The following is a 22,665-nucleotide window of genomic DNA, read 5'->3' on the forward strand; positions in this document are numbered from 1 at the left end:
AATCAAGAGTTGGCCACTTACCCCACTGAGCCACTCAGGCACCCCTCATGCACTTATTTATCATTACCATAGATAATTTTGAGGTGACTGCCTTGTATTACAAAATATAATTTATGAATTACCATGTCTCATAGTGTAGGAAGTTAAAAGTAGTTTGTGTACCCTAAATTATCCTTTATAGCAGATATACGTCCACAAGGAATCTGTGTTTCTTTATTGAACCCCAGCTGTGGAATATATTGCTTAATATTCTGTTATTTAGTAAATGTGCATTTCCAGGGTCAGCTGAGCATTTGTCATCTTCTTTGACAAAATCTATATATGAGCATTAGTGGGCAATGTAGAATATGCTAAATATTTGGCAGTGGTAGAGGGTTTATTTCCCATATCTCACTGCAAATGACTTGAATTTTGCCATGTTTTATACACTGCTTCCAGTTAGTGTTCCATTTTTTCCCTCTTCCCCCAAGGAGCTTCTAATCTTTCTCGTATATAATCCCTCTGGATCCCCCCTAATCTTTAAAATATAATTTCTTCACATTGTTTACATATGTGTATTTTGACCTCTGTGTATGGAGCCCACTTACTATGTGTCCATAGGTAAACAAAAAAACCACAGTTTTTTTATTAAAAGACTACCCAAACGGTCACTTGAAAAACTCTTATATGTTGCTTGAGGATCTTAACAGTTGAATATATAGAGCTTTTATGGGGAGGAGGGGAGGATTTATGAGCAGATTAAACCAAATGACAAGGTTTATTAAGAGTTTATGCTGTCATTATGAGATCAGTTTTTCTTAATAAAAGCCAATGGATGGACTTTAATGAATTATTTCCTGGCTCGGCCTTAGAATTTTTCAGTTTAGGAGTTAGTTTTTAAAAAGACAAAAAATATTCACCGAATTTTCTGATTATATCAAAGATGAATACAGTCTTGTGATTGTCATAGTACTTTGTTTTGAAAAGTTCAGATCAACTGATAAGCTAGTGTTGTGGTGAGATCTGTTCAGCATGTGTGCAGAGTAGATTTAAGATGAGGTGAGGGGCACCTGGGTGGCTCAGTCAGGTGAGCATCTGACTCTTGATTTTTGGCTCAGGCCATGATCTCACAGTTAGTGAGATCAAGCCCCTCCTTGGACTCTGCTTTGAGCATTGAACCTGCTTGGGATTCTCTCCTTGTCTCTCTGCCCCTCCCCCACACTCACTAGTGCTCTCTCTCAAATAAATAAACATAAAAAAAAGATGAGGTGAGAAGTAGAATTTCTCTCAGAAACTAGCTTAAGCTTTCATTGGCATATTGAATCCCCTTGGAATTTACTATTTCTAGATTTATGCCATTTTAATAATTTGACTACATAATTAGTAAGTAGTCCACTTCTGGAAGATGATTATGTAAACATAGTATTTATAAGAAAATATATTTCTGGTATTAATTTACATAACCATCTGCTGTATTTATGTAGCTATTGTTAGCTGCTTCACTAGGATTCTACAAATTACTCAAAATTCCAGGAGGTAAGATTTCTAAATTGCCTGTTTTTGCTATGTGAAAGTCCAACCACAAAACTTTGAATGTGTCCTTGACCCATATTTTTATATTTATGATTGAGCAGGACCTAAAATTTTATCAGATGGTTGACTTAGTTTGTTACATTTTTACATTTCTAACATGTATATTTCAAACATATATATATTTCAACATATATATGTTAGAATATATATTCTAACATATATATTTCAAAAGTTTGGGTTTTGTTTTTAGAACTTTTACCCTATTTGTCTTCAAAAAATTATTTACTTTGTAATTTCATACATATATATCTGGAAAATAACTACTGGACTTTTCTATAAAAGAGTAAGTTCCCTTTTAGGTAATATCAGAATCTAGATGTGACTGTGTATGTCAGAATGTAGTAATAATTAAATACTTGTTTGCTGAGTGCCTCATTTAAACCTCAAAGCAACATTCAGAGGTAAGTATAAATGTGTCCATTGTATAGAGAAGAAATGCTAGATTAGTAAATATCAAACATCTTAACTATATCTCCCTCCTCCCCTTTAGCTTAGCTAAAGGAATTGAGGTACAGAAATGAGGCAAATTGCTGTTGACTTTCAGCAGATAACTTTATGATGACTCAATCATCATCTAATCACATACCTATGTAGGCGTCCCATCTAATCTTTTCTATGGATACGCAGATGCCTAGGTTCCAACCCTACCCTGGAAATTCTGATTTGTTAATTGTTATTTTTCAGAAGGTCCACAGGTAATTCTTTTGTACATCTATTATCAAGACCATTGCCTTAGTAAAATGGTACTTCAGAGTCAGGCTTGAATTAGAGTCCTGATTCCTCTAAACTTAATCAGTTGAGTGACCTTGGCCAAGTCCTTTAGTCTCATTAAGATTCATCTATAAAGGAAGGTATTATTACTCACTTTAGAGAGTTGTTGAGAATGAATGCGTGATTCTTAAACGTTGTCTCCTATTAAGGTGTCATCGTTATGTTATCCTTTGTCCAGTCAAAACACTCACCCTTGTCATGATATGTATCAAGTTGGTATCTGGTAATCTGATGAATATGAGCATAAGGAATAAATGATGGCTAGTTTTCATTATTTACCTTCATTAGCGGAATTGTAATAAGGGACAGAGGAGTAGGCAGGAGATTGTTTTATCACACCAATCAGTCATACTTCTCTCTTGTGTATTACTTTGGCCCTGATAGGGAAAGAAGGGGAAAAAGGTTACTGGAAACTACTACCTTCCTGAGGAGTTTTTCTTTCCCTTTCTCTCCCATCTTCTTCTGAAAGCTTAGCATCACTGGCATCATCAATCCTTTAGTCTCATAACTGCATCCTGATGTACCTAGGTACTTTTCCCTTCCCCCTACTTCCCCTCCCCCCTTTACCTCTATTAAATTTCATTCTATCCTTTGTTCAGATTGGTTTGATTTGAGTTGTGACTTATTTGATGACTTGCACCCCAAGTCTCTGCATTCCTAGGCTATTACTCAAGTAGAGGTCGACCTAAATTCTAACCAACTGTCTCCCTGTGTTGTCTGGGCCCATTCCAGACCAGGGTTTGTAGTTACTGGTTCTTGGGAAAGGATTAGATTAGCTAAGCCTTCAGGCTTGTCCACATGGCTGTTTCTAGACCCTCTAATCTCCTTTACTATTTATAACTAAGGGTCATAGAGTATAATAATAATGATACATGTTATTACCATTAAATTAATACATCAGTAGATTATAGTAGGTTGATTTTGTTCTGTGTAACAAGCTTTGCTATATGTATGATAATTCCTTTGCACTTTGACGGTTGAGGCTGTACTACTTATAGTAATTTAATAACTTAATGGCTTTGTCAAAGACTGAAAAACCTATGGAAATGGTAGAATTTGCACTAAACTTTAAAAGATGGATGTACTTTTCTCAATAAGTAGGGAGGAGGGGAAGGAGATTCCAGTTAGGGGAACTAACATGAGCAAAGGCTTGAAGGAGTGTGCAAATTTGGACCATTGTGAGTAGATCATTTTTTACTTTTTCAGAGAGTTCATGTAGTAGCAATAAAACTATAGGTAGTTCAGAATTAAACTGGAAAATCCTGAATCTTCAACCAAGATGTTTGAATTAGTAGGCTTTTGGTATGTTGTGAATTCATTTGGCTTTTTCTTGATTAATATACACATACAACTTAGGTCTGAGATTTCCTAAGAGATTCACCTGTTTATTGCATTTGTAAACACTTGGCCTGGTTCTAATAAGCTGATGACTACTGCCAGATCTCCTTGCTACCTCATATGGTTGTGCCTCATGGGGGCAGTGTCAGGTCAGCTACCTTTATCCTGATGCTTTAGTTCTATTTGCCTGGTTCTAAGCTGTGCCTGATCAGCCTTTCCCCCAACTCTTTCCTGTTAATCTCCAGGTTCCACATCAGCAACACAATGTCTGTTTATAAGAGTTGTGATTTCTAAATCTCTCTCTTTTTTTAAGTAAACCCTACGCCCAACATACGGCTTGAACTCACGACCCAGTGACTGAGCCAATCAGCCAGGCATCTAAGAGTTGTGATTTCCTGGGTGCCTGGGTGGCTCATTTGATTAAGTGTCCCATTCTTGGTTTTGGCTCAGGTCATGATGTTGAGGTCTGTGAGTTCGAACACCAATGCGGTTCGAGCCCCAGTCCTCTGTGCTGACAGTGCAAAGCCTGCTTGGGATTCTTTCTCTCCCTCTCTCTCTCTGCCCCTCCCCTGCTCATGCTGTCTCTCTCATTTTAAAAAATTTTGATTTCTTATTTAAAGGTTTTTTTGTCTCCTTCACTCTTAAAAAGGTTGTTGGATATGTATTTTGTGTGTGAGATAGTTATTAACTTTCCTGTTTCTCTTCCTTTGCAGACCTAGAATATCAAGACATAATGGGAGCATTTTTAGACAAGCCAAAGATGGAAAAACATAATGCCCAGGGGCAGGGTAATGGGTTGCGATATGGGCTAAGCAGCATGCAAGGTTGGCGAGTTGAAATGGAGGATGCACATACGGCTGTGATCGGTTTGCCAAGTGGACTTGAAACATGGTCATTCTTTGCTGTGTATGATGGGCATGCTGGTTCTCAGGTTGCCAAATACTGCTGTGAGCATTTGCTAGATCACATCACCAATAACCAGGATTTTAAAGGGTCTGCAGGAGCACCTTCTGTGGAAAATGTAAAGAATGGAATCAGAACAGGTTTTCTGGAGATTGATGAACACATGAGAGTTATGTCAGAGAAGAAACATGGTGCAGATAGAAGTGGGTCAACAGCTGTGGGTGTCTTAATTTCTCCTCAACATACTTATTTCATTAACTGTGGAGACTCGAGAGGTTTACTTTGTAGGAACAGGAAAGTTCACTTCTTCACACAAGATCACAAACCAAGTAATCCGCTGGAAAAAGAACGAATTCAGAATGCAGGTGGTTCTGTAATGATTCAGCGTGTGAATGGCTCTCTGGCTGTATCGAGGGCCCTTGGGGACTTTGATTACAAATGTGTCCATGGAAAAGGTCCTACAGAGCAGCTTGTCTCACCAGAGCCCGAAGTCCATGATATTGAAAGATCTGAAGAAGATGATCAGTTCATTATCCTTGCATGTGATGGTATTTGGGATGTTATGGGAAATGAAGAGCTCTGTGATTTTGTAAGATCCAGACTTGAAGTCACTGATGACCTTGAGAAAGTTTGCAATGAAGTAGTCGACACCTGTTTGTATAAGGTAGCTAGACTTTCTTTTAAAAGATAAAAATGATTTTATGTCATCTTAATTATTACTCTAGTATTTAATCATTTTAGAAACTATAGTTCTCCGAAATAAGTTTTTGGCACAAAAACTGCAGGATACTCTTTACCAATTAGGAAAATTTAGGAACATTTTTTAGAAATAAATTACCAAATATGCAAGAGTTATGATCTGAATGGTCTTTTACTAACCATTACTACTTGAGTCTTTCAGTATTGTGGAAGATTATCAAAGGCAAAAAGATCACATCAGAAGTGCATGTTTTAAAAGGAAAGGGAGGGTTAGGCCTTTGTCTATAATTGAAAAGCATTTTAGAATTTTAATATTTTATTTTTATCATGTGATATCTCAGTATATTCATGGATGTACTTTGAGACTATGGTGTAATGAATCTGTAGCACCAGCAAAGAATTTAGTGATCATTGGTGTGATGTAATAAGAATAGCCTTGGACATGGAGTCAGAAGAACTTGGTCTGAGACTATGACTTCAGGTAAGCTATTTAAGCTGTGTGGAAAAAATCAGTTTCTATCATTGTAAAAAAGGTAAGAGAGGTTATTATACTGTCACTGGGGTTGTTGGGGAGGATCCAAAGGGGTAATATATACAGATGAGCCAGGTCAGCCCCTTTATTTTACAGGTGAGGAAGCTGAAGCAAGAGGAAGCATACTTAAGAGGCCTTGAATCAGGCTTACCTCTGTTACTTTTGTACTCTACAGTCTTGGACAAAGTGTTCAACCTTTCTCAGCTTTTGAACGGAGACCATAGTATCTAACTCACAGGGCTATTGAGGAATTAAATTTTTTGTCAGTAGTGTTCATTAACTAATTCTTTGATTTTGTTTTTCCCCCCAGCAAATGTTGATTTTATAAAACTCTCTGAGGCTACTTATTTGATTTTCTTTCAACGTGCAGAAAATGAAAGTCGTCTAATGTTCTGTGTAGTTTTATAAGCATACAGTCAGCTCTACCTAAAATCTTAATTAAAATCTGATCATACTTAGTAATCAGGTTTATGTAACATCCAATACAAATCAAGTTTATGTAACATCCAACACATGTTACAAAAAAATCAGTAGAGCAACAACTTAATAGTGCACACTGTTAATTTCTGAATTTGATGAGAGGCGAACAATGATGAACAGTGATGCTTGTGTTTTTTTGTCCCTTTTAGTATGCATAAAAGTAGTATCCATTTGTTGGTCTTATTCTGTAGCTCTTGAGAATTAAGTAGTTGTTAGCTAAATTCAAAGCTGTTTTCTTGAGAGAATTATCGCATTCAGAAACTAGTAAATTATGACTCAACTTCCACTTTATTTCTTCTGCATTCCACTCCATTTTAAAAATTATTCAGTACCTTATCATTTGCCACATTTTATACTGTTTTTCTCCAAGATTCTTTTTAATATTAAATTCTTTGTATGGTTTGCTTAAACTAATGTTATAAGGTCAGTTTTCCCATACAGAGGCATCAAATACTTAACATGTAAAAGTTAACTCCAGTTCCCAATAGGAAGAGGAGTATGGGGAGGCTACCATTGATTCGAGTATTTTAATTATAACATTTTGAATACCTAGGTGTCTTTAAAAGTTAATGTACTTCCTAAAAAGTCAGTTGTTTTTAACTTACGAAAGTTAAAAACTGTTTTATAAACTATATACATGTATTTTTACTTTTAATTTCATGTTTCTATTATGAAGCAAGTTAATTAGCCCCATAATTTATTATGATTCATTTTAAATATAAATTTGTCAAGCATACATGTAACTACAGATCAAATCCTCTTGTAAGGAATACCACTAGAATTTTCTGTTTTGTTGAGTGAGTATGTACATGTATTCGGGTTAGGTATCACTGCAAGTTAAGTAGGCCACCAGTAGTAAATGTTCGGCAATATTTTTTTTTATAGCATTTAAAAAAATGATTGTTGCAGTGGAGGTTAGCCTGTAGTGTTTCTTCTGTGTTTTGGAGTGTTAGTTATACTGTATACCATACGTACTATTATGTGTATGGCGGGGGGGGTGCCTCTCCACGTATGCGTATTTTTTTCTCCTTAAAAACCATAGGTGTATATTTTTTACTAGAACAAGTATAATTAAAATTGTCGTGGCTATAAAGATTCTCAAAGCTTTAAAGAGCAAGAAGAAAGCATAATATTTCTCAAACTTTTTTCTTCCTAGGGAAGTCGAGACAACATGAGTGTGATATTGATCTGTTTCCCAAATGCACCCAAAGTATCACCAGAAGCAGTGAAGAAGGAGGCAGAATTGGACAAGTACCTGGAAAGCAGAGTAGAAGGTGGATCATTTAACAAAAAATAAGTAGCTTTCTTAAAGAAAAACCTCAACACAATCAAACTTTAATATTTTAGCTTTTAGACCTTACATGCCTTTGACATTTAGTGTTTAGTGTACAAAGGTGGGAAAGGGCATTTCTGTAGTCACTGTTCAGATGTTTTTGATTGTCCTATCACAGTTATAATAGAAATAAGAACTAATGTGGCGCTGTGCGTTCTGTTCAGGATACTTTTGTTTAAAAAGGCTAAAAACTGTGTGCTTTAAAATTCTTGATGAATTCACTGGCATGAGTAATTTTATGCCAGGAAAGTCTGATTTGTGATTTATTTAATGATGAACAGATTGTTTATGATGGTGATAATTTGAATACCATCTTTTTGTGTAAAGCTATGTATATGAATTTAAGATTTTTAGGACTTTTTTTTTCAATAACTTGAAGATCACAGCCTGGTTATTAGCAACTTTCATGTGCCACAGCTTTTAAAAATTTATTTTAAACTGTTTAAAGTTTAAAGACTTGAAGACATAAGACATAAACTGCCTCATCGAGATAACATAGACCTGAATAGAAGATATGCTAGGTCTCTACTTGGCAGAAATGCAAATGCTGAATAGAATAAAATCAGCATTTTATTGGGAGTTCCAGCAGTGGATTTGTCATAATTCTGCAAATTATTTTGAGACAATTAGAAAGATGTCTGTAACTGTCAAGTGTAATGGCTTTAAACATTTGAAAATATATAACCTTTTACTCAGCTACTACTTGATATAAATGCTAAGTCTCCCCAGAGAATTGCATTTCACTGCATATATGCAGTAAGCATGTATATTATGCAGTTTCTTTAAGAAGAAAAACTTAACATGCCTATAAAAGCGTTAAAATACATTTTGGGCTCCTAATGTTATGAATTTGCACGTTAAAGATCTAAGAGCATGTAAGCATTGACCTACACACTATTATATCCTGCTGTGCCTGCATTATTAAAATTAATATGCACTTTAATTTTGTTTTCTCCCTTTTTACTGTTTGATATCAATTATCAGTCTGATACTAGAATCATGATTGGTTTTGATTTTCAGTACTATCTGGAGCTGCTGTTTTGTTTTTATTGCTCTCCCCCCACTTGATAGCGATATATCTAGTGTATGTATGTACTATTTACTATTTCATTCATTGGACCTACTTATTCAATGACTTTGTTTTCTCACTATTATCCAAGGATCTTGGAATTTTTTATATTTTAAATGAGTCATTTTGATATGTTATTTATATATATAATACAGTAAAATAAAATATTTAGAATGCTACCAAGTTATTTCACATTGATTCAAACTGCTGGTTAGTGGAAAAATGAAACCGTAAGAATCTGTATTGGGATAAATTGGTATTTGATTTATTGGCACTTTAACTTGGGTGTACATGTTTTCTTATTGATATAAAGAATAAATACTTCAGTTTTATTTGCTATGAAATAGGGTCACATTTTTGAAATACAACTTTTCTCTTTAGTATGCACTCTTTAAGTTTTTGGTGCAATTCTAAATAATTGCTTTAGATACATAATTTTATGTTACAATATTAAGTTTTATATTGCTTTTTATCCAGCAAGGATTGCCACCTGAACAGAGTTTACATCAATACTCAATATTTTTGATATGTTGAAGTGTTATACTTGTACCATTCAATTTAAGATTATTGTGTCAGAAGTTAAATTTTATATTCCTTATTGAGATAGATTTGATAAGACTACAACTAGAGAATAAATATATTACATTAAAATTGCTACTATATTTTAAAACACAGAATGTAACTATTTAAATTGCAAAAGTTGTTCTAAGAAAAAAAGACTGCATTCAGCTTCCAGAACAGGCACTGAATATTCTCTTCTTTTTTCTTTATTTTTTTAAATACATGCCTTCAAAATTGCTGTGACCTATCAAACCTCATTTTATTTGCTTTGAATACTTTTGGCTTCTCTGTCCACACCGTAGAAAAGAGAAAAGGCTTTTCAGCTCTCCTGTTATCTGTGTCCTTCTAAATACTTGACTCTGTAGGGTTGTGAAAAGATTCAGCTCATAATTTAAACCACATTACTTAAGGTTGTGGTCCTTTTAAGCCAATGTAAGATTGTTCTTCTTCTACACATATATTTTTTAAATCTTTGCTGCTGACTGCCCAAGCTTTAAAGTTGCTAATTTGGAGATAAATACTAGAATCCCTCAAACTTGGTGTGAAGTGGAGTGGGGAAGAGTAGAATGTGTTTATATGTGAGTGTGAGAGACATCTTCTATACATATATATTCTTTAGTAAACATTCAGTCTTTTTACAGTTCTAATTAAAATGTATAGTCCAACAGCAATTAAAGGAATATTTCTTAAGATTCATTTTGTTTTCCTTTTTAAAAGCAGAAGAGGCAATGCTAGTATAGTATTAATGGTAAGACAGTTTAAATGTATTACTGTCCCATGTGGAATAGGAGATATTAACTGTTTTTAAAGACTTACATTCATTTTTTTTTAAAGAATTTGTCTTCCTGTAATTTTCTTCACAATTAAAATACCCAAATATATATTTTAACAGAGGAGATGTAAGATACATCAAATATAGATGAATTAAGGTAATGTTTTTTAGACCTGAAACTATCATTGATTGAATTTATCATCAGTGTTCATTTCTGTTGTATTTAGTTATCTATCCAATAATTGTGTTGGCTTAGCAGAGACTGTATGTTAAGTGTATTACAGCTTTAGATTGTGAAATTGTGCAGCTTAGGTAAACATCAAAACCCTTTATTTTTGTACGGCAGATTTCCAGCATTAGAACTATGTAGAATAAATATACTAGATGTTAAAGATTATACAATAAAGGAACTTGGCAAACCAAATCTGAGATCCTTGCTTTTTGTTCAGATTTAAGACTGGTTAAAAAAAAAAAAAAAAGGCAAAAAATTAATACACGGTAAAATTTGGCCTTAATTCCAAAAGGACAATTTGAGCCATTTAAAGAAATACGGGTAGCAATGTCTGTCTTTTAATATGCGGCTTTAATGAGGAAATAGTATTTTAAAACCTGATCAGAAGACAGAAGATCTTTATATGCATTGTGACTTTCAAGGGTATTTACAAATTGAGAACTAGAATGATAATTTTATTGCCCTAATGATGACAAAGAGAATCTCTTAGGATAAACATTTAAAAACAGAAAATTGAATAAAACTTGAACCTTTAATTTACAGATACGTTTGGTATGATCTTGCGTTTAGAGTAAATACGCTGAAACTCCCATGTAAAGATTTAGTCTGAGAGTTAAGACTTTTGTACGTAACTGTTGGTATTCTGTGGTATGAGGAACAGTATGCATCTACATGGCAACACTGCAGATCATATCACTATACCCATTTAGTAACTGGATGTTTTGAAATTAACAATTTAAAATGCAGTTGTATGGTTTATCAAATTAAAAGTTATGAAATTTAGACTTTTTTCCATTCTGTATGCCTTGTTCAAATAATCAACTAAAGAAATGGTATTATATATCTGTTTATTGCCTAAAGTTACTTCAGACAAAAACTAAGCTGTGAGTGGTATTCAGTTATATAACCTAATCTGCACATGCTACTTAAGTATCGTTTTGCAAATGTAAACATGTAAAAATGATTTGGGTTAGTATATAATCAATAAATTCCCCTATACTTAAAGGGTTTTTTTCCTTTCAAATTTTGAAATTATTTTTTTAAATCTGTGTAAAATTCAGGAAACATGTTTCTAGTGTAAAGAGAGGAGTTGACCTCCTCCAAAGTAAACTAGTTGGCATTTCATTTTTATACCTATATCCTTGATTAGGTAATGCATTGATTTTAACATGAAAATTTTTTCACATGTTTATCTTGTTCATTTTCATTCTTTCAAGTTAATCTGGAAAGTATCTCATTTTTGTGTGTCATTTTGTGCATCCCTTTGTCATAAATTTTCAAAAGTCAACTTAATTTTTTTTCTAATACCAGCTTAGAAAATCTCAGATGTGGTAAATGCCATCTTTAAAAACCTAAGTTATCTTTGTTTCGTTTTTTTTTTTAAATTAAATTTGAATAACACTTACAAAAAAAGTACTTCTGATTCCCAGAAATCATAAAGAAGCAGGGGGAAGGCGTCCCTGACTTAGTCCATGTGATGCGCACATTAGCAAGTGAGAACATCCCCAGCCTCCCACCGGGGGGTGAATTGGCAAGCAAGTAAGTTACATTCTGCACACTCTTAAAATTTGTCTCAGTACATAAAAATATTAGGTGTTCATTGATCAAATGTGTATTTACCTAATTTCTGAAGTGATCTTCAGGATGTTTAACCGCAGTTCAGTGTTTTTCATTATTAATGGCACATGGTGCTTGTTCAGAACAGGTGTCAGGATGTCATTGTTTGTAACTTATTACACTGAAGGCCGTCTTTAGTGGAGATGTGGGTTACATTGACTTCCTCATGTAGCATAAGTATAATATAGTGAAAGAATTTTTTAAGCTAAATTACATAGCACTACAATTTTCATTTTTATTGCTGCTATTGTAATTTGATTTTGTTGATCCCTGGATAATTTAGCACCCCAGGGATAAGCATTTTTCTCTTCCTCCATCTGGGCCATTTTTCTGTATCTCTGATTTTCCCAGTGTTTTTGGTTGTTGATTCCTGGTTGGGTGGATTTTGTTGTGAGGGAAGATAGGAGGAAGCATTTCTTGCCTTCTTCTATGTGCACCTCAGTTCACAGAACTGGACTAATTTGTGTTAAATATTAAGCTTACATCTTTGTAGGAAATTTTATAAATCAAGCATTTGTACCTTAACTATCCATATAATTGACCTACAAAGATATATTGACAATTTCCTTGATTTTCTACTGTGTTATAGAAATGAAGCCAGGTTCCTTATGATCATTTGTCTAAATAGAAATTGTAAAAATTCCTGTTTGAAGCTTTTATTTCTTTTCTTCCAATGGGACCTTCTGTGAAATGACTGTCTATAAAATTGCTTCAAATCAATTTTGGAAGTAGGGAGGCTATAACTTATAATACCACTACAGATTTTTTAACAAAATATTATTCAAAAATTAATTCCTAGACTTTGCAGGGAAAATGTCATATTTGACATTTCTGTTTTATAGAGCTTTTTAAAGGGGGCATTACAAAAAGCAGAAATTCAAATGTAAAAATTTATCCAAATTATCTTACCACAGCAGATGTTGACGTTACTTCTATTTCAAAACTAACGTTCAACTCTTAACCAGAATGTGTTACTATTATATCTTAAGACTAGCATCACTGCTGAGTCATAACCACATAAGCCAGTTCAAGTGAAGTTAACCCTACTGACTGATTTTTTTCTTTAAACCATGACTTTCAGTCTTCTATTAATTGGGTTGGTGGAATGTTACATTTTAGAATAAATTCACATCTAGTTTAACATTGGGGTTCAAATATCTTAAAGTGGATCACTTATTGACAGTAAGAAATAGAATTAAAATAATTTCTAAGTGTAAGATTATCTGACATTTTAATGAGCACCTATGAGTTATTAAGCAGTTCTGTGCTCTAAAGAATTAACTTTCTGCATTTTTTTGAATTTAGGCGGAATGTAATTGAAGCCGTTTACAATAGACTGAATCCTTACAAAAATGATGACACTGTAAGTAGCATTTTCGCTCCCTCTGCTTCTCCTTCCCCTCCACTCTAAATGTGCACACCCTCGTACCTGTATTTTGCAGAGCTGTTCACTGTACCCATTTGCCCTTACACACACCCCTGATTGATTGTTCTGAACTCTGGGTGCACCAAAGTTCTCGTGATTGAGGACATAGTCATGGTGAGTGGCCACCTCTCTCAAAAAAGAAGAAAGTCCCTTTGAATTATTGCTGGTTTTTTAAGCCTCGGCAAGCAATCAACTTCAGAAGGTTTGTCTCCGCTAAATGTTTTTTTTTGAAGTTGCTCAGAATCTTGAATTATTCTGAGTTTTATACGGAGCTACAATAGAACTTCAGATTGCCCAGCTCCACTGAATAGTTTTTATGTTTGGAAATACCTTGTCTGAAAACCCTGAAGTATATACTTCATTTAAATACTAAAGTAGAGAATTCTACTTACGTGAAAAGAATGCCCTATTCTCCAGTTTCCTGTTAGGATTCTGTTGCAGTATGGTGTTTACAGAAAAGTGGTAACTTAAAAATCATTTGGGCACAGCTCAAAAATATATACTGCTCACATCTGTATTCCTTACATCTCTTATGACTTGAGGTCTTAATCTCTTCTTGTGTAATAAAAGTTTATAAAAGTGGTCTAAAAATAAATTGGGTTTTAATTGAAGAAAATAAGAAATTTTTATTATATGGTTTAGAAATACATTTGGTCCACCTCATGGTAAAATCATATTTTAAATATTTTACTCCAAAACAGATTTTTTGAACAACTTGAATACTGATACTTCATATTAGACACACACACACTTACATACTTTGAAAGCATTTATAGACTGAATGTCAACTTTACAAAACCTTATCTTGCTGCATTATCCCGAGAGTAATGTGCTTTGGCACCTCTCAGCTTTAATGTAGTTCCTTCTTTTGCTTTGTTTCCTTTTATAAAGGATTCTACATCGACTGATGATATGTGGTAAAACTGCTCATCTAGCCATGGAGTTTACCTTCACCTCCAAAGGAGAGTACAGCTCAACTTCCTTGAACCTTTTAAACATCCCTCCTCAACTTTAAAGAAGGACATGTGTCATGGGTGAGAGTGGATCACACCAGAGAACTTCAGCAGTACAACAGCTAGCCCAGAACTGATTGTTTTGGTTTTTTTTTGTAAATTTGAGACTTATGTAAACGTGATTTCAAACCATAATTCATGTTGTAAATCAGACTCCAGCAATTTTTGTTGTATGATTTTGTTTTTTGTAAAGTGTAATTGTCCTTGTACAAAATGCTCATATTTAATTATGAACTGCTTTAAATCACTATCAGAGTTACAAACAAATGTTTGGCTTGTTGTGTGATGCAACAGATATATAGCCCTTTCAAGTCATGTTGTGTTTGGACTTGGGGTTGGGACAGGGAGAGCAGCAGCCATGTCAGCTAGGCACTCAAATGTGCACATGACTATGGAGAAGAATTCCCAAATCTTACAAAGCCGGACATCCAGGGAGTTAACTGAAAACTGTCTTCATGTTTTGGCAGTGGGGTTGGCACTGTTGATAAAGCTGGTCCCTTCATTTAACTGTCGTCTAGGTGGTTCTCTCCTTGTTGCCAGGAGTATTGCAGGTAATACAGTATATTCATAAGAATATCAATCTTGGGGCTGAAATGCCTTGATTCTTTGCACCTCTTTTCCAAGTCCTTACATTGAATTACTAATTGATAAGCAGCAGCTTCCTACGTATAGTAGGAGACTGCCACATTTTTGCTATCATGATTGGCTGGGCCTGCTGCTGTTCCTAGTAAGGTATTCTGAATTCCATTTTATCAATAAAGCTTGATTTAACAAACAAGAAATTTAATCATGTATGTGTAATTCCTCCTTTACCCCGCCCTTTTAAAACACCATGCCATTGTAAGTGAGAAGTTTCTCGTGGGGAAAGATGTTTGTCTCTTTTAATTGGGAAATAATGTTACTCACGGCACAGATGGAACTGTTTCCCTTCCATTAGAAAGACTAAAAGATTTAAATCTCTGTTGTTTCTTGATCTGTTTTTTAATGGGTTTCTTTCTGGCTGCTTATTTTTCATTCTGTGTGTATCAGCTTGAATTTGCCTACTGTTTAATTAAAATAATTGTCAGAGCTTGACAATCTAACACTCTATAGTAGGGGTGTGCGTGTGTGTGGGTGGGTGGGTGGGTGTGCGCGTGTGTGCACGTGCGTGTGTTTGCCTGTGATTTTTAATGGACTCATGTCTTTAGAATCCAAGTAGTTAAGATGTATTTGTGATTTGAAATAGAGCATGTTGCTAATATTTAGCTGTTGGCCTTTAAAAATAACATTCGAAGCTTAAGGAATTGTAGATATAAAAATAACCTAATTTAATTTAGGCTTAAATTCCTCTGATTAAGCATGTGAAAGTAAGTTTTAAAATCTGTCACGTTGAAAAGACTACTGTTTTGTGCCCTTCTGTATTTTTGTCTCTTTAGGTTGAATATTGTATTTATTGCCGTGTAATTTAATCATTCAGTAGGCAGATTCCCCACTAGAAATTATTAAAATGTAAGATTACAATACAACATTGAATACAAAATCAAAACTCTGTGTATAAAAGGTAGTATAATCAACTTTGTTACATTTGTTTTTTCCCTAACTTGGAAATATACATATTTGTATATATAGCCTTAAAACTAATGTAAAGTTAGGGGAGTAGTGGGAAAAGTAATGTGAAATGTCTCAGATTTAAGTAGTTACATACCAGCAAAACCTTTTCATTATCCCCCTTATTTGTGAGGCGATTAAATGTAATTTAATTGTATTTAATTTATATCTCAATCCAGCATGAATGAAGAAAAACAAGTACTATTTATATTTAGAAATTCATAAGTTGGAATTACAGAACCAATTCCATACTTACAAATAAATGCTCAGTGTCTAAATCTGTGGTAGAGTGCGAAGTATGATAATGTTCTAAGTTATGGCTTTGCAAGCATCTCAGTGTGCATTTAATGAATACAATGCTTCTAGTATAGAGTGATTACCAGACATACTAGTACTGAAAACTAAATTCCTATTATAAGAAGCCAGGTTCTTAATTTTTTAAGTAAACTGAATTTTTTAGTTCTAGAAATTGCAAAACTTTGAATTGGATTTTGATCTGCAAAATCATAAATCACAAGTTAAAATATGTGATGGAGAGCTATATTTCAAACCATAACAGCATATTTAGAGCTTTTTTTTTTTGAGAGTTTTTAAATAAAAAAGAGGAAGTTAAGCTATTCCTCTGTTAAAATTATTAGTACTGAAATGAAGCTTGGAAGTGAGAGAAAACTATTAAATGTTCTCTGAGAAGACTAAATCTTTTCCACATGAGTCAGCATTGCCATACTAGATATAACCTTTCATTATAAAAAAGGAAGTATCCATTATTATAGCAGACTGTGTGTGTTCTTGATTCCTGGGGGTAATGGTGGTGGTGGGAACCGACCACACGTTTAAAAGGCACTTTTGCACCTCTATGGTGCACTTCATTTTTGTACCACTTAAGTTCTTGCCCTCCCAACCCCCTTTTGTGTGCTAATTAGCATCTCAGGGCAATGCCTCAAAATTTTTCAATGTGTTGTATGTTATTTTCTTTGGAGGGTGAAAGTTCTTTTGTGATGATAATATACCATTCAAAATGTACTTTCATTTAAGTGTTTTCTTAGGATGAACTCATTTTGCTGCTTGTAATAGGAAATTCATTTTGTGTAGCAGACTCTTAACCCTAACATTAAAAAATTTCACTGGTCTCTTACTGTCGTAGCAGTAAGCTCTCTTAATTTCCACTTTGTTAAGGAATATACTTTTATAGATAACAGAAGCAGTTCTCAATATTAGCATTAACTTGACAAAATCCAAATGGTATTTTTCTTATTTAGCTTTAGAACTATTTCAAACATTTTTAATTATAATGCTTGCTTCTAGAATACTATGCAATTAGTATACTGCTCCAGCCACTTATTTTTTATTACTACATTAAGAAATTTAGATTAAAGAATAAATTATGTAATTCAAATAATCTGAGTTATACTAGCATTTTTAGTGATCATCCATCTGACCACATATTAATTCCACTAATCAGCTTTCTCACAAAACATATTGAGTGTTATCTGCAAAACACTGTTCTAGGCGAAGTAGCTTGGAACTATAAAGAAATGACTAGATCCTTGCCCTCAAGGAGTTTACATTTGAGTAGAATTTATAATCTAACATATGTTAATATTATAACTGAATCACTCATCCAAAAAAAAAAAAAAATAGCTGTCACCCTCCTACTGTCTGCCAGATAATTTTCCTGAATAAGGCAGGTCTCTGTCCTAAAGAGCTCATTTATGCTTCCATTATTCACTTGAAAACTTCCATTTGTTTTCCTCTCCCCAAAGTTAAAATCTCATTCAAAAGAAAATTTTGCTCAGCATAGTAATAATATAGGACTGATGAGGCTCAAATCTATTCAGTATGCTTGACTACCTTTAACAAATGGCCTTTTACTACTCCTGCTATAAAATTAGTTTCCTGCTATATACAGACAGCTAAATTTAAGAAAAATTCTGTTTCTTTGAAACACACTGCCATTAATATCTAGTTTTAGCCAAATGATTATTATATGTGTTAATTTTTAAAAATAATTTCACTGCCCATCTTTACTGGACAAGTTCATATGTGAATTCAATTTGTGATTTCTGAAAGAAGTGACAAAATTGGTTATAGGTTTTCTTTTTTAATTTTGAATTTCATGATGTATACTTTTAATTCATAAAATTTGAATTAGAGGTATAAGCCTATAATGTTTTGTTATTTGTACATTATATTAGGATTTGGTAGTAGAAAATATGTAAATATTTCAGTACATAAATGTTTCTCTTTTGAGGTTTTTCTTTGAAGGAACCTTAAAGAGTTTCATACTTTTGCTTGCAGATACTGCCGGTGAGATGACCATTTTGTAACTGAGTGATCTAGTCCTCTCATTAGTTTTTCTTTTAGGCATTAGGAGGAGTTCTTTATAGTTTAAAACTTTAGAAGCATAATTTTACTTTATTTTCTTCAATAATGTGCCATGAGTTTTGGATTGTATTTTTAAATTCTATATTACTTTAGAATATGCTTGAAATATTTAAGGATACATTTTCTAAATGTTGCGAGTATAATACTGTATTGTTTTGTAGGTCAGAATAGTTAAGTCTCAAGTGTTAGTTATTACTGATAATCAGAATGCCATCAGAAATGATGAGAGGCATTTGGTTCCACTTGATTGTCAAATGAACATTTCTCCATTTGTTCACCTTCACTCATTCTTTCCCTTTTACCTGCTTTATGTATTAACCTAGTGGCCTCTGCTCTCGTATTTTTCTGGTTATATTACCAGCAGGTAGGAGTGCGCCAACTAGAAACACTCAGATGTATTGAAATTATAGTTGACTAACTTGCATTTTATTAGATGGGGGAAAATGTTGTTTGGATTGATGTAACAAAGAAGTGACTTTTTTCCCTCCCTTATCCAGCACGAAATGTTGCTTTATTTCCTCTACTGCCCTCTTTGTGGTGGTTGTCTCTCTGTCTCTTTTTCAAACGTAAGCAGGCTGATTCCATTTTCTTGAGCAAGAGTTTAGGGCATTACTTCACCAAGGCCAATTTCTACTGTATAAAACTGGGCCGAAAAAAAGAAAATTTGGGAGATGCCAGTGAGGAGGACAGAGAGGATTACTCTTAATTGTTGTAAAAGCCATAGAGAGATCTTCCTCTAGCCAGGCTGTCTATTAAGAACTGTTACATAAACCGGCAGGAACCAACCTTTGCTTCTTCAGATCATTTGATTTTCCATCAAGGGAGATAATGATAAACAAAAATACTGCTCTTCAACTTAAAAACAGAAAAAATAAATGCAAATGTTTATTCACCACAAAACCCAATCCTTTCGGTCTTTTAATTGCTCCAAACCTCGGTTTCTATTAGCTTTCTCATCGAATTAAATATTCAGAAAAATTTAATGTTTTTCCTTTCTTTTCCATAGTCCTCCTGGTCCAGTAGAAGACATTGAGTAACATTTGTGTTTGTATTGTACTACCTGAAGTAAGATTGGTGTAGGAGATTGTAGACACAGGACAAAATTAGTAATATTTCAATTAGGTATAGTGAGTGCTACAAATCCATTTTAGGAACAATTCTTAACTTTTTAGGTTCCCAGGCCCTTTGAAAATGATGAATCCTAGGAACTTCCTTACCCAGGAAAATTCATATAATGTACCTAACTCCCCAAAGTTTACAATATTGAAGGGGTTCATCAGCCTTTTTTTCCTGCAAAAAGCCCGTAAAAAATATTTCAAAGGTGTCAAAATAATTTGAGTAATTTAAGGAAGTGTTTAACTTTTTGAGAGAGAGAGGAGGTGGATGGGAGCCTAGGCTAGAATCTGATATTAAAATACCCTTTTTAAAGGTGGTATTTTGGGGGAAAGAGTAATTAAAGGTGAATAAAATAATCTTATTTGGACCAGTTTTGGAGGATAACATCACTCTAAGTTTGCCACTTTTGAAATTCAAAAGAGGTAAGATGGAGATTGAAAGTTTGGAATGTTTCTGACCTGCATAGTGCAAATATAGTATATTCACAAGACATTTAACTGTCTGATCGCACTCAGGTTTTAAAATTTTGAGCTTCCTAGTTTTAGAGTTCATTAAATGTTTAATTCACTTCAGATTCTAGGGTATTAGGTATTTACTTACTGATACAGAATGTTAAAATAGGATGTAACATATGGCCATCAATGTACAGGATTAATGGGATTTCTACTAAAATGTAACGACCATGAAAAAATTGATTAGCTTGTCTCATTTGTTGCCCAAGTTGGATGTTCAGTTACAGCTTATTTAATTCCCATGTGTGGGAATTTTGAAACAGAAACCATTGTCTTGCTTGGTTAGCCCTTCACGAAGACATCAGCATATCCGCAGGAAGTACCTTGTTTGTAGTAATATGCCCCAATAGTAGTTGGTTTCACTCTTGAAATGGTTTATTTCACTTAATTTGTATAAATGTTACAAGTGGAGAGTCCATGTACATGTTAAAAGCATGTTGTATTATACATAGATTCATTTTTTAAAAATCTATAAATGTAAAACTAATACAACTGCAGAAATACTTTTCCTAAACAGTGTATAATGAAATTCTCCACAGTTAACTCACCCACTGTTTGCTGTTTATGTGATCCAAACTTTTAAAGAAATTCCATAAATGTATATTTTGTATTATGTACCATTTTCTTGGTCCAAAGAAGACATGTGAATTCAGTCCTAATTTTAAGAATGTACTTTTTGTTTTCAAGTCTGTTGAAGAAATTGCATTCAGCCTGTGAATGGTTGCAGATTGTATGTGAGATGAAAAGTAGAAATAATTTCTAGTTTGCAAAACTGGTGCCACTAAATAAACAGGCAATTGCATAATGTGTGTGTATTTATGATTGTTTGATATTGCAAGCAGCATTTTTGTTCTGCCTAGAAATGTGGAAAATTCGAAGCTATTAGGACAAATTAAGAGAATTTTTGTTCAACTGAATTTGGTTAATTGGCTAAAGAAGATGGAACTGATAGTCTTGTGCCTTCTTGATTTTAGGAAGAGTACTGAAAGCAAGTTTGAAATGATGGTTTTCATAAAAACATTCCAGAAACAAAGAAGTTCTTTGGCAAGAACATTTACATTTGTCTTCTTACAGATGATAAATATTTCTTACTCTCTTGAAGAGTTGAGATTAGGAATTGGAAGTGGTCTGGAAAAGGCCTTACCCATTGAGTATCCCTGATGTAGTGCTCACGTCATAGCAGCAGTGTGTGTGCGTGTCTGTGTGCTTTGATGCTTCTGCTAATTCCGGTATTTTGTATTACCTGTGTTCATGTCTGAAAGTGTGACTTACTTTATAGGCTTGCATAATTAGAGGGATTTTAAAGTACACCGAATTAGTGATGTAAGTGAAGTTCCAGGAACTGCAAAACCTATTTTCATTGTGAAATGTATAATGAAAACACGTTAATTAATTAAAGGTGGGAAGTCTTGGAAATGAGGGTTGAGGCAAATAAGTTTATTTGGCTCACATGTAATGAGTACATGTTCACGTGTCAAAGTGCAGTTTTGTGTCCTGGGGTTTTGGTTTTTTTGTAATTCTTTTAAACATTGAAGGTAGGGTTTGTTGTGGTTTTTTTTTTTTAAGTAAAAATTGTTTATTTCAATTATTTTTTTTTCCCTTTAAGCTATTATTTACTGAGCAACGAATATTAGGGTGCTCTTTCCTTGCTATCACTTAATTGCTTAGATTGAAATTCCCATCAAATCACAGAAATTTTGATTCAAGTTGAAAAATCTATTCTTAGGCGAACTGCCCCAGACAAGCTTAGCTTGCATGCCCTCTACAGCATTTTGTTTACTTGTCTCAAAACCAGCCACTTGCCAGACATGGGTAAGCGATTTGGACTCAGCTGCTACATGTTGTCTAGTGAAATTCATATTAATTTCTCTGATACCTTGTACAAGGTTATTCAGAGTATCTAGAAAGCTTTTTATAAGATTGTTTAATAGTTGTACTGTTACCTAGATAGTGGCTTACCTCAACATACTGCGTATGTGTCCTCTGCTATAGTTTAGTAGAGGCTTGGGTCCCCTAGACCAAAGCATTTTCTCTGTGGCTTTCCTTACCGGTACGCAAGAGTACATAAGGTACATTTTTTCAGATGTCAGTTTGAGTCAGTGAAATTTCTGATATTTGGCCATCTTTGATCTATAAAAATGGCAGTTTTTTTCGTTCAATTTAGTAGTTTCTAAAGGTTTTTTTTTTTTTAAGTTTATTTTTTTATTTTGAGGGAGAATGAGTGGGGCAGTAGAGGGAGGGAAAATCCCAAGCAGGTTCCACAATGTCAGTGTAGAGCCCAACGCGGCACTCGATCTTATGAACCATGAGATCATGACCTGAACCAGGATCAAGAGTGGGATGCTTAACTGACTGCGTAATCCAGGCACCCCTGAAGTTAGTTATTCTTGAATGATCAGACTGCAAATCAGTACTTCTCTCATTACTGCAATTTAGTTGTGTCTCCTTCGAATTGACCCTTAGAACTGGATGACAGGTTTAAAGAAAAACCATACGTATGTAAAATTTGCATATATGAAGTTTGGTAAAAACAGACAATACCAAGTTTATGATTCCTACCTTGAAATTAAATCTCCAGTTTTTAAGTCACTAACTTATTCTTTGTCATTTCAGCTTCTCGTAGAGCCAGCCCTCTAGATGCTCCGGTATCAGATCAACTTGCTTGGACATTGCTATGAGAAATGTTATTCCAGCAGTTGACCTGGAAAGGAAATTAGAGTTTAAATATTAATGCTGGATTATAATAA

At 34.0% G+C, this 22,665-nt stretch overlaps 1 protein-coding gene across 3 annotated transcripts in view; it reads left to right on the forward strand.

Moving 5' to 3' along the window:
• Positions 1-20,723, forward strand: part of PPM1A (protein phosphatase, Mg2+/Mn2+ dependent 1A) — a 50,350-nt gene extending 29,627 nt beyond the window's left edge. For all 3 annotated transcript variants that reach the window (XM_060619960.3, XM_078448189.2, XM_060619961.3), the window contains exons 2-6: positions 4,395-5,248; positions 7,452-7,569; positions 11,693-11,801; positions 13,185-13,242; positions 14,197-20,723. In XM_060619960.3, coding sequence (XP_060475943.1) covers positions 4,395-5,248; positions 7,452-7,569; positions 11,693-11,801; positions 13,185-13,242; positions 14,197-14,226 — 1,169 coding nt within the window. In that variant the 3' untranslated portion in view covers positions 14,227-20,723. The remainder of the gene's footprint in view (positions 1-4,394; positions 5,249-7,451; positions 7,570-11,692; positions 11,802-13,184; positions 13,243-14,196) is intronic.
• The last annotated feature ends 1,942 nt before the right edge of the window (positions 20,724-22,665 follow it).

This window comes from Panthera onca, chromosome B3 (assembly GCF_046562875.1).
Source record: "Panthera onca isolate mPanOnc1 chromosome B3, mPanOnc1 haplotype 2, whole genome shotgun sequence".
NCBI lineage: Eukaryota > Metazoa > Chordata > Mammalia > Carnivora > Felidae > Panthera > Panthera onca.